At 35.0% G+C, this 13,498-nt stretch overlaps 2 protein-coding genes across 2 annotated transcripts; both read left to right on the forward strand.

Moving 5' to 3' along the window:
- The first annotated feature begins 1,471 nt into the window (after positions 1 to 1,471).
- Positions 1,472 to 4,122, forward strand: lect2.1 (leukocyte cell derived chemotaxin 2, tandem duplicate 1). The gene is made up of 5 exons (XM_039664468.2): positions 1,472 to 1,582; positions 1,960 to 1,992; positions 2,090 to 2,180; positions 3,493 to 3,638; positions 3,816 to 4,122. Exons 1-5 carry the CDS (start codon positions 1,543 to 1,545, stop codon positions 3,980 to 3,982), a joined length of 477 nt encoding a protein of 158 aa, XP_039520402.2. The 5' UTR covers positions 1,472 to 1,542; the 3' UTR covers positions 3,983 to 4,122.
- Positions 4,123 to 9,047: 4,925 nt separating this feature from the next.
- LOC120474309 (leukocyte cell-derived chemotaxin-2) lies at positions 9,048 to 11,636 on the forward strand. Its single transcript, XM_039664466.2, has 6 exons — positions 9,048 to 9,286; positions 9,394 to 9,486; positions 9,831 to 9,863; positions 9,955 to 10,045; positions 10,680 to 10,825; positions 10,990 to 11,636. Exons 2-6 carry the CDS (start codon positions 9,447 to 9,449, stop codon positions 11,154 to 11,156), a joined length of 477 nt encoding a protein of 158 aa, XP_039520400.2. The 5' UTR covers positions 9,048 to 9,286; positions 9,394 to 9,446; the 3' UTR covers positions 11,157 to 11,636.
- The last annotated feature ends 1,862 nt before the right edge of the window (positions 11,637 to 13,498 follow it).

Consider the following 13,498-nt stretch of genomic DNA (forward strand, 5'->3'; position numbering starts at 1 on the left):
CGCTTTGTTCTGTCACCGTTGAAAGCAGCAGAAACAAAAAAGGAGAAACATGAAATATCTTAACAAAACTGACAGTTGAACTGATTCTGTGCTGTGGTTTATTTGCAATCAGACTGCAATAATTCAACGACACATTGTTCATCTTCTACATTACCTCCTTTAGTGATAGGCCTATACAGCCTTTAGACATGGTCCACAAGCTCTTAGTTGTCACTGCAACGTATAATGATATTCCTAATAAAAATGTATTTGTTCACTTGATTTCACACATTCATGGGCATGGACCAAAGATGGGCATTTTGTCAAAAACAAGGAGGCAATTCAACATAACAGTCAGAAGAAAACCAATGCAACAAATTTACCAAAGCACAGATAATAATGACGTTAAGTAAACAGAGGGCTTTGAATACACAGGAGAAAATAAACTGGACAAGGAACAGGTCCACAATAACCATAACATCAAATAATGAATGAGAACCTGTTAGGGGAAACCACACTAAAACACAATGAAACTAACTGTAACCTTACATAGTTGGCCAATGTTTTAACTATGTAATTAGATAAACTTCTTATTTTATAGCGTCTTCATTTCAACATTAAAATAATGCCATAAAATCCAATCCTATAGCTTACAAAGACATAAGGAATAAATATCATATTTTTCCTTATGTATTGTCTTCTGATTCCGTATCAGACTCTGTAGACTCTGGAATTTCCCAGTAGCACCTCATTGCAGTACACGAGATCCAGGGGGCAGAGTTCGATCCAGATCTAAGGGGTGAGATGGGTAGGATTAGGGGTGGGGTTAGGGATCTGGGGGCCGAGACGGGTAGGTTTATATGTAAGGTGAGAGGAGTTGGATGTGGTTCCAACTCCTCCCCCTGGATTTTGTGTTCTGCAGTGAGGATCATCTCGAATTTGACGGGTTTTGATAGAATTTCGTAGTCTGTAGCCTGAATTCAGTGTGCGACCCGCCACTTTCTTGCTCGAATTTCCCAGGTTGCCATTTTTCAACATTGGATGTTTTCAAAACAATTTCTCACATAATGGTGGGGATGTGGAAAATTATTTTAATATGCAAAACTGTACCCAATCACTGGGCATTTATTTCCAAGTCTTGAATGTGGCACGCCCATCCGAGTATTTAAAAGAGAAGGTTAAAAACAAGATAGAAAATATTCTAGTACTTCTAAATTACCTTAACCTCAGAGAAAATTTTAACATTTTTTAGAAATGCAGTTCATGACCCCTTTAAACATTGAAGTCTCAGTATGTACTAAATGTGTTGATAAATACTATAAGTTAGTGGTGAGGTGATTAAATAGATTCTGACTGGTGAACATCCTAATGTATGAGTTAACCAAAGCATCTCTTTCAACACTTTTAGCTTGCATTTTTAGTTGCGCAAGTTTGTTGAAAACAGAATTTCCTCATAAGTCATGACCCCATTCAAAATATAAAAAAACTCACAGTTAAATGAGCCAAACAGACTGAGGACGACAGCAGAGAAGAAAGCATCTGAAAAGCAAAGCTTAAAGGATCATGAGACTTTACATCCTTTTCAGTTTTCTACTTTTGGCAGGTGAGAAATTACAATTTAACTGGAATCATCATTGTAAGATAAGAAAACAAGTCTAATGCCCAAATGAAGCATACTTAATTTTGACAATGTTTATGTTCTAAAATGTATGTTTATTTTAATTACATTTAAATGAACATTAAATATTGGTAAAACAAATTCCACATATTCCCGCAAACAAGAATGAGTAGTCTATTAAGATTCGGTGTTTTATTGTTAACATTTTTTAAATTTGAAGTTTACTTATGTTTTGTTGTGTCATTAAAACAACACTGATAAAAGAGTAAGCATGCAAATTAACATGCAAAGTAAACCTTGCAAAACAAACCAAAATACAGTAATTATGCAAATTACAGTCTTAACGTGTGTCTGTTTTTCAGTGATTTGCAGCTCTCGTGTTGATGCTAGTCAAGGTATGAAATGTGAATTAAGAAAAAGACAACAGACAAATATAAAGACAGCCAGGAAGCATAAAAATAACACAATATCTTTTTTTTTTTCATTTCACAGTGACATTTGGCCCCCTCTGCAGTGGTAACCCAAGTAACCGTAAAAGAGGATGTGATAACAAGTATGGCTGTGGAAACTATGGGGCCGGCCGGTAAATTCTGTTTTTGAACATGTTGCTTCTGATTGTCTGTATATGCTCTATTTCTCAAGGAAATTTTATCTGACTCTGACTGTTATTTCCTCATGGCTCTTCCCAGAAGTCATTGATGAGACATTTAGCAGGTCACACATTATAGTGAAGGGTGTGCTAATCAGTCCATCCAGAAAAGTTTTTTTTTGTGGGTTGTTGCGGACAAAAATCCGTGATTATGTGGCCCGTTTTCTTAAAAAATACGATGGAATATGCAGGATATTTATGAACTTTTATGCAATGAAATTGCAGGAACTTTCAAAAATGGCGGGGACTTGCAAAAACTGCGGTTTGATGAAAAAGAGGACAAAACACCCTGTTCTCACTAGGCTATTACCTTAATGTAAAGACTCATTTCTTATTACTTCCTATGATAAGCAAGCATACTGCATCACAGAAAGTGCTGGGAATATTTAAGTTCTCATCTTGTTTTATTTCAGATCTTTTGAAAAATATCAAACTTACAAAAAATTAAATGAAATACAATAAAAATAAAGTGTGCTAATGTTTTACAGCTTTTCGATAATGTTCACATTGTATAATTATGTCATGTTCATGGAAACAGGGGGAAATGGCTGCTCTTATGTGAAGCAAACATTTTTGCATCGAAAATGCAAGGATTATGAAATCATGCAAGCCCCATTTCGCACGGAAAGTAGCAATTTATGCGGCAAAAATGCGTTGTATTTGAAAAAATGCGGCCCCGGTATAAATATGATGACTTTGGCTGATTATGCACTAAATCATGCGATCACAATCACATTTTTCTGGAGGGACTGGCTAATATATTGATAATTCTTTTGTTTTACCACACAAGTTTGACACAACCCAACAACTCAACTTTACAAAATATTTTAAATCTGTACCACAGACATCATACTTAAAAAATCCATCATCATTTACTCACCTTAATGTTATTTACAACCGATATGACCTTCTATCATATCAGAAATATCATAAAAGAAACAGACTATATTTTGCAGACTGGCCAGACTGCTTTTATCCATGCAGTGGAAATTAAAGTGTACTAATATTACTATTGACTGATCAGTTATCACAATACGCAGTAAAACGAGTACAGTAAAACGAGTACATGTCACTGATGTCAGATCTTGATTTTATTGCATAGAGTTTGAATGTACATTAGGATTTGAAAGCTAGGTTTAAAAAAAAAAAATATATATATATATATATATATTAGCATTCTACTTAATTTTGATCACAGGGAGTAAATGATGATGGGACTAATCTTATCATGTATGTTGTGCTGCAGTGGGAATCGGAAACATATGGGTCTTGACATTGTGTGTGCTGATGGAGACACAGTTTATGCTCCATTTGATGTGAAGCTGAACGGCAAAGCTGCACCATACATAAAGAACAATGCTATCAATGATGGCATTAACTTGAGTGGAGAAGGTGTGTACCTTATGTTAAATATTCTAAAGCATGAATAGCAATGTAGCACACATTTATTTCATAGAATAGGTAACAGTATATTCTGAAAATTAATATATTAGTAAATATAGGACACGTGAAGTACGGTTTTGTACGTCAAAAGCAAAATCTCACAGTAATCTCTTGTCTGTTTGACAGGTCTCTGCTTCAAGCTGTTTTACGTTAAGCCGGACCGTTACACCGGGACCCTGAAGAAAGGGCAGAAGATCGGAAGTCTGCTCCCAATGCAGAGTGTTTATCCTGGCATCACTTCCCATGTTCACGTTCAAATGTGTGACAAATCAGATCCCACCAAGTACTTCTGATGCCGATGGAGTTGATGACCATATGCATCGGCAAACATCAAACCACTTTAAAATATGCCATTTAGGTATTAGCTTCTTACCTTATTTCTTTATGCTGGTGCTCAGCACTTTACAATCTAACAATAAAGTTTTGAAGACTGTTATGTTCTCAGTGTTACATGTCTAAAAGGCATGGTTGGAGATTTGTTCCATAAATTTTTTTTGGTTATGCTGGTTAAAAGTCTCTTCACACCCTGAAAGCAGTTAAGTGGTCTTAAAGTATTTATATGCATACATAAGGCTTAGGACCATAAAATGTTTGTCCAATCATTGCATTTGTTCCGAATGTAACGGTACATTAGGGTGATGATGCTAGAATTTTATTTTTTAATTTTCAGAATTTTAGGGTAAACAAAATCTTTAATTATTTAGCAGAAGTCTATTTTGTACAGAATGTCATTGCAGAAAACCACAGACAGAGAGACAGAAAAACTTGCGCAGCATTTGCCATTTGAGCATGTGTCAAGTCAAGTGCAGTGCAGGATGTGGGCAAAATGACGTTGCTAAGTGTGACATCTATCTGCTATACAGTGGTGGAAAGAGTACTGACAAATTGTACTTAAGTAAAAGTATTGCTACTTAAGTAAAAATTTACTTGAGTACAAGTAGAAGTACTGAAATATAATATGACTCAAGTAAGAGTAAATAAGTAGTTTGCTTAAAAACTACTCAAGTAACTGCGTTACAAAGTACTTTAGTATTTTTCTATTTTAACACAAAATGGGGAGATGATAGCGAAATGGAGTGCTAAACACTCTCATGGCATCTGTTTCATACATACTGAAGGCCCAGAACTGATTCATTAAACTTACACATTTCAGGAAATGCCTTATATGGATATAATAACTTGAAAATAGTGATGTTTTGAATGATGAAACATGAAGACAAACACATAATAGCTATATATCTGAGTTAATCAAACTGTCAGGTATTTTCAAACGAATGATGTATGACTTTAAAGGGATAGTTCACCCGAAAATTAAAATTAGCCCACGACTTATTCTCCCTCAAGTCATCTTAGAAGATATGATTTTCTACTTTTAGTCGAATACAATCATAGTTATATTAAAAAATGGCCTGGCTCTTCCAAACTTTATAATTGCAGTGAATGACTGAAGAAAATTTGAAGCCCAAAAAAAGTGGATCCATCAATGATAAAAGTGCTCCACATTTAGACTAGCTTCCTCTGTTGTCAAGAGCAATTTTTTATTACTAATTTTGAAAAGTAAGTGTAGGTAGGTCATTTGAATGTTTTGATTTGAATCATTCATAATTGAAGGTTAATTGAGAGGTCCGATGAAAAAAGGTATGAAAAACAATAAAACAGTATGAATAAAAAAAATCCCAGTAAAAAAAAAAGTGGGGTATGATTAACATGTTAAATTAAATGATCTTTTTTTTCATTGTAGCCAACCGAAAATGTGCAGGGAGCTCACTGTTGCTATAGGAACGAACTACACTTTTACAAGCATCTGATTGACAGATACATCATGCAATCTTATTTCACTGTTTTTTCAGCTTTGTACAAAGTTTGCTTCGTATATTTAGTTTAAATGCAGTGTTAAACAGGGAGAGCTTTACCAATTGAACTGTGTGCATGTATTTTTGACACTTACATTCTTGCTCCGTCCATTGCAAACCGCAACCATGTTATGAGCGGAGCTTTTTTATTTACTTCAACTGCTCAGTGCTCTGGTATTATCAATGGTGTGACCCATTTCAGTAGTTGCCATAATTAAATATGAGCAGAATACTCACTTACATTCACTGAAAAATTGAAACGTTAGCGCTACTGATTCAAACACGAGCGCCAGCCGACAGTGATTGAATGTCGAGTTTGAACGCCCCGCCCCCCAGCCGAGCTGGAGGTTTTGATTGGTTTTGCACCCGAGTCAGACCTGTCTGTTATTGGCTGAAGCGCTTTAGATATGGTCTGTTATTGGCTGAAGTGCAGGGCTCCACCGCAGTGGTTTTGAAATGTCTGTCAAATGTCAGCTTGCGCTGTTGCTCCGTAGGCACTATAGACTGTAAAAAATAGGTCAGCACCTTTGTCAAAGTACTTTGTACTTTTTATGAAATATAAATGTAGAGAAGTTGAATACTTTATTTTTATTTTACTCAAGTAAGAGTAAAAGTACCACAATTTAATTATACTCAAGAAAGTAGAAAAAATGAAAAAATCTACTCAAGTACTTACTGTAACGAAAGTGTTTGTAATTAGTTACTTTCCACCACTAATATTATGTCAGGGGTCACACACCTCTGGAGCAACTAAGTGTCTTGCTTAGGGACACATTGGTGTCTCACAAATGCATAGAATACAAAATTGTAAATTTAAAGTGTTACAAAATATTGTTATTTTTGCAAATAGTTTCTTTTAGAATGTACATGCATTTGAAATATTATATTAATCAAGTAGAAAAAAATACAATAAAAAAAATGGTAACAATACCTATTACAAATTAATATATTTGAATAGTGTAAATTTTTAATCATGCCATAAAGCACCCAGGGGCACTCCATGTACAACTGCTTGTCCCCACATACCAAAAAAATCCTTGTTATTGAACTGATTCTGTGCTGTTGTTTATTTGCAATCAGACTGTCTCACATTTCAACTTCTCCGTTAGCTTCTTTAGTGGTACCTTACAGCTTTTAGACATTCTCTGCAAACTTTTACGGCAGCTTATGACATTACTAAATAAAACTGTATTCGGTCCTTTTGGTTCAGCGTTTCCCACATTCAGTGATTCAAAAGTGTTGTGATTGTATAATTTATTAAATTAAGACGAACACAAGGGTATTCTTCATTTGCTTTTTGCATACACTCATTACACAGGAATTTTCCCACTATGCATGCATAGGGTTTATGTCAAGGGTTTAGATTTGCTTTAAACATCGATTAACACTCAGATTGGGGAAATAGATTTTGATTGGTGTGCATCCTAATGTATAACCATTTACTGACACCAGACTATCTCTTTAAACTCTGTACAGCACGAGATGTTCGTCCAAATGCTTTCATGGTTTGTGTAGACACGCAGTCTGTGAGAGCTTTTATTGGTTTCCTGCTCTGCATCATGTTTTGTGTGAACACGTGTTTTAATTATGGTTGTATGTATGTGCCACGTGTTCTCCTGTCTATTGTGCCCAACCCTTTTATCTGATTTGTGGGTTATTTGCCCCACATGAATTGTTCCATAAAGAGTGCTGAGAAAAGTGGGAATTAAAGTCCAACACCTGACATGAATTAACCTACATAATATATCTGGCCTGAAGCAGTTCCATAACGTTTATTTGAAGTTCACAAAATCTACTAGTTTGAACCTGTTTGAACCAGGTCATTATAGTCATTATAGTTGTGTGTGCACACTATTCTTAAGCATTCTTATTTTACAAAATTTTATAAAATACAAATAAGCTTTGCAGACCTTTAGGGTATTAACAATGTACATGCTTGTTCAATGAACCATACACAATTATTGCTATGCAGATGTGGCCAGAGCAATAAACTGCAATGTCCGTTATGCAAGATAGTGTTTCAGGGAAACAGGAAGGATCACCCTTCCTAAGCCAAATCACATGCATCAAGTCACATTTATATATAGCGATTTATACAATACAGATTGTTTAAAAAGGAGCTTTAAATGTGAATAATGTGAACATGAGGGACATTGGGAAATGTATTCAGATTATTCAGCAGCATATCAGAACACTGGGATAAATCATAGACTGAGATAATGCATGGGGAAAACGGAATAGGTAGGGGAATTACGGTTAAGCGACATGAAGTGTCAAATATACACAAAGAGGACCAGAGGCCTGTTTCAGAAAGGTGGTTTAGTGAAAACCTTGAGTATGTTAACCCTGAAATTAGGGAAACTCTGGGTTTTACGTTTCAGAATAGGAGGTATGTCAAACCCCAGAGAGCATGTGTCAAGCCAGTTTCTCAAAGAGAGGTAACTTATTTTTTCTTACCCAATTGCCAGATAATTTGTAAAATAAGAAAAAATGCACTTAAATTATCTTTACTCAGAGTAGTAATAACGACATACAATCTGCATTAATACAGTAGATACAGTTTTAAGTAATAGTGGCCCACAACTGATAAGCAGAAGTATTTCAGTAAGACAGTAATAAGTGAGTTAGCCAGTTAGCAGGAGACCTTCACAAAATATAAAACTCTCTCTCTCTCTCTCTCTCTCTCTCTCTCTCTCTCTCTCTCTCTCTCTCTCTCTCTCTCTCTCTCTCTCTCTCTCTCTCTCTCTCTAATATAATGCTTACTTCTTACTTTGTTGTTCAAGTCAAAATATCTCAATTATTTATGATTATTTAATCAAGATGCATTAACTAAAAGAAAAAACTCTGGGTTTACTGTACATACTGTAAGAAAAAAGCTGCTCTCGACCAGTTTGGGTTCACAGAGTTGGTTACCATAGTTACCTCTCTTTCAGAAACGGGCTTGACTTAATCTGCATTCTCGGGTTTGACATACCCCCCATTCTGAAATGGAAAACCCAGAGTTTGCCTCGTTTCAGGTTTAACATACTCAGAGATTTCACTTAACCTCCTTTCTGAAACAGGCCCCTGTTCTGAAACCTAAAACTCAGAGTTTCCCATCTCAAGGTAAATAAACTCAGAGTTCAAGTTTTAACTCAGTTGGCTGAACCTCCTAATTGAAATAGGCCCCAGGAGTCAAAGTTGAAGTTCAATCCCTTGACAGAGAGTTTACTGAAAGATTCCACACTTAAGATGAACCAGCTTCAAACTATCTTGAAACAGCTATATTAATAAGTATAAGTGGGTTTATTTGATCAGACCCCGAGTTTCATTGGCCAAATGTTCTTGTCGTTGGATGCTTGTGTTTATCATTGGCAGTGTGCTTTTGTGGAGCATGTGACACGTGTTTATCATCGGCCTTGTGCTTCCTTATTGTCATGTTTTTTGCAGTCTATGAGAGCTCTGGCTGTTATGACGTTCTCCCGTCATTCATTGTCTCAACCCTGCCCTTCTTATCTGATTATCATTCATTCTTATTGTCTGATTGTTATCTGATTATTGGTTTAATTTGCCCTACTTTCTCTTACTTTATACCCTTTCATTCCCTATTTATTCTCCATGTTCTCAGTCCGGTGCCAGTTCGTCGTTGTTACTCGTCCTGTGTGACCCTCTTTAGGTCATTCCATAATTTCAAGTCCTGTCCTGCCGTGTCCAGACCGCTCTTCCTCGCCAGCTGTGCCGGTGAATCCTGCATTTTCTCGTTGGGTATAGTTTTTGTTTGTTTTTTGTCTTGTTTTATAAATTACTAAAGCAAATAATACTTTACATTTGAGTCCTCTCTACATCCTTACCCACAAACCTGACACAAACAGACTGAGGACAAAAGCAGAGAAGAAAGCATCTGAAAACAGACGCCTATAGGATCATGAGACTTTACATCCTTTTCAGTTTTCTGCTTTTGGCAGGTGAGAAATTACAATTTAACTTATTGCATCACTGCCTGCATTTCTATTCTAAAACTTAACTTAAATGCTGCTTATGAGTAAGACAGCTATTGCACACGTTAGAAGTCTATTGAACAAATGAAACAACATTCATTTTGAAAATGTTTATATTTTAAAATGTAATTAATCAGCAAACGAAAATGAGTATTAAGATGAAGTTTGATTGTTACCATTTTCAAATAATTCACTTATACACTGAAAAGAGTAAACATTGCAAAACACCCCCCCCCCCAAAAAAAAAAACAAAACAAAACAAAATACACTAATTATGCAAATTCAATGTCAAATGTGTGTCTCTTTTTCAGTGATTTGCAGCTCTTGTGTAGACGCTAGTCGAGGTATGAAATGTTAATGAAGAAAAAGACAAATATGAAGACAGACAGCAAGTAGCACAGAGATGAGTAAAAAAAGTCTATTTCTATTTCACAGGGACATTTGGCCGCCTCTGCAGTAGTAACCCAAGTAACCGTAAAAGAGGATGTGATAACAGATATGGCTGTGGACACTATGGAGCAAGACGGTAATTTTTTTTTTTGATAATGTTTATTTTTGTCTGTATATAAATCTCTATTTCACAAGCAAATTTAGTTTTATCTAACTTTTATCTCCTCATAGCTCTTTCCAGAAGTCATTGACTTGACATTTAGCAAATAACATATTTGTAATAGAGGTGTGCTGTGAAATATTTATATAATTCTTTTGATTTGACTGTGTTACCACACAAATTTGAAACAACCCAACATTACAAAATATCTTTATTCTGCATCACATAGTACTATATAGAAATGTTCTTTATTCAATTTTAATAAATCTTTTATTGTAAATGGGTTCTATAAATTAGACACCCTGCTCATACAATAAAACAAATACAATTCATCACCATTTACACACCCTCGTGTTGTTAACGTATGAACTTCTTTCTATTTTGGATACTAACCACACTTTTTTCCATTCAATGGAAAATTTTAAAATGAATGTGTACTAATATTATCACTGTCACAAGAAAAACAAACAACAAAAAGTTTGATGTAACTGATGTCAGATCTTGATTTATTGCATCATGTTTAAATATTAAGATTTGAGAGCTATAGGGAAAGAAAAAAAAAATAACTTTCTACTTAATTTTGGTCACATTATGTGTGTTTGTGCTGCAGTGGGAGTCGGAAACATTTGGGTCTTGACATTTTGTGTGCTGATGGAGACACAGTTTATGCTCCATTTGATGTGAAGCTGAATGGCATATCTAGGCCATACTCAAAGAACAATGCTATCAATGATGGCATTAACTTGAGCGGGAAAGGTATGTATGTTAAATATCCTAAAGCATGAATTAGCGAAATTTTACTTTATAGACATGTCTATGGAAAAAAAAAAAGTGCTTGCTTGGTAAAATACCACTACTTTGAATAAGATTTTGTACATCAAAAGCATAATCTTATATCTCCCACATAATCTGTTTGACAGGTCTCTGCTTCAAGATGTTCTACGTTAAGCCGGACCGTTACACCGGGACCCTGAAGAAAGGGCAGAGGATCGGACGTATGCTCCGAATGCAGAGCGTTTATCCTGGCATCCCTTCCCATGTTCACATTCAAATGTGTGACAGATCAGATCCCACCAAGTACTTCTGATGCCGATGGAGTTGATAACCATCATCAAACCTCTTCACCTGTTAAAAAAGCTCCAAGTTAAAATTATAATTTATTGATTGAATCAAAATCATTTTTTGAGGTCTGTTGGACATAATAATGTTGATCTATGGCTTAAAATTGTGTGTACTTTAAACTCAAATTTATGCGTGAATTGATTGACTGTTATTTTTGTTGTTGTTGTTGTTGTTGTTGAGCCAACACTTTTATTGTGTATGTGTGTATATCCGACTTCTTGGGATGAGACTGTGTTAGTATATCAGCTTTTTTGAGTTCTGTTGGACATAATAATGTTGATCTATGCCTTAAAATTGTGTGTACTTTAAACTCAAATTTATGCGTTAATTGATTGACTGTTAGTTTTTTGTTGTTGTTGTTGAGCCAAAACTTTTTTTATGTGTGTGTATATATCAGCTTTATTTCTTAATGCTTTGCGAGGCAACAATAAAGATTTTAAGACTATTATCTTCTCAGTGTTACATGTCTTAAATAGTGCCATCAAAGTATAAATCACAAAATATAAATCATCAAGAGCATATAAATCCTCCTTTTATGACTTTACAAAGACATACAAAACATTTTCTGCTATTGCACTGAAGTTATAGACACTGATAATTAGTAAGTAAAGTAAAAACAAACAAACGACATGCACATCTCGGCTGCGTGTGCTCTAATAAATGTTCATGTTTAGTTTGAGCAGACCTGCTTTTTTTAAAATGTTGTTCCCTTTCGAGGGAGATTTTCAATGAGAGAACTGTGTAACTGCTGATTTTTAATTATCATTAAAACATTATTTGATTACTGATCCTGCATTAAATTGTTGTTCTCACCTATAAATAAAAATTTAGTCATAAATGACTCACCCTGGTGTTCTACTAATTTCGTAGTCTATGCCCTTCAGTCTTTTATGGACCACAGAATGATCCCATGCTATACATGTGTCGTATTCTGAGTGTTCTGGGAATATATGATATGAAATTTAGCATATTATTTAAAGAAAATCCTGACCTTGGTCATTTGTCTTTTTGAGAAATCCATATCAACAAAAACAGGACACAAAATATAATCCATGGACCTTCATGGATTGTATAACAATTGTGTGTCATAACAAAAAAGTTATCATCATTCTGACTATCATCAGACAAAAGGAGTTCCGGTCCAGTCCGGTCTTTTTATCTTCCCTCCATGCAATGCCTAATAAAGTAGGCCAGTGTTTATTCATAGATATATACATTAGATGTCGCCTTGGCTACGGAAGTTCATTAGAATGAATGCAGCAATAGAGCAGCCATCTTGGAAAAGGGGAGCCCCTCCACTTTAATGCATCAGCGTCAATAGACAAAGGTCTAATGGAAATAAAATCACCATAAATCATCATGAATGCGATTTTCTTGTTTTTTTTTTTTGGTTCATTCCATTGATTCCAGAAGAAAAAAAAAATGTTTTAAAAACATTCGTCCCAGTTCAGATTTCATATGTGTGAACATCATACACAGCACAAAAGTTCGCCACCATCAATTACTACGAATTAAAGGCAGAGCGCTACCTAGCTACTTCCTATGAGAACACCCTTGTCCAAGATGGCGGCGGTTTTGACACATGCTTAGAACCCCAAGGTGACGTCTAGTGTATGTCTATGGTGTTTATTCTAGCAGCCGCTTTTACAGACATTACTAGGAAAATAGCAGCACCACGCCACCACATAATGTCAAAGCCTGTCTACTGCTTTTGTTCAACCCAATGCAAAAATCGGACATAATTTTAATTCCATAATTCCATTACTTTAGTCCTGTATTTGGTTTATTAATCATAACCCCTATCATGTTCCCACATTATATAGCCTACAAGTTAAATTGTGGGTTTGGTGGTATCAGGATTGGCCACAAGAGGGAAGCATAGTACATATACGGGATTCGGGAATCAGCTTGTGTCAGGCATTAATATTTTATTTGTCCTGTTAAGCAGCTTAAGAACATTATCCTCCCTCTGCATTATAATTAGTATTTTACAGTATTATACATTTCAGTGCATAACATCTGTATTAATATTATCATATAATATTACTTTTTTGAGATATTTAAATTTTACATATTTTTTGTTTGCTATTTGTAAACTATTTGCAATATTATATTATGTTAAAATGCAATATTGTAAATTTACAGAGCCACAATAAATTGTTATTGCAAATAGTTTATTTTCAAATGTATGCATTTGCATATTAAATTCAGCAAGTAGAAAAAAAAACAAACAATCTAAATACACATGGTAACAATACCTATTAAAGATCATATGTATTTGAAAAGTGCTGTAAATTTTGAGTCGTG

The sequence above is a fragment of the Pimephales promelas genome, chromosome 9, assembly GCF_988280905.1.
Source record: "Pimephales promelas chromosome 9, fPimPro1.hap1.1, whole genome shotgun sequence".
Taxonomy (NCBI): domain Eukaryota; kingdom Metazoa; phylum Chordata; class Actinopteri; order Cypriniformes; family Leuciscidae; genus Pimephales; species Pimephales promelas.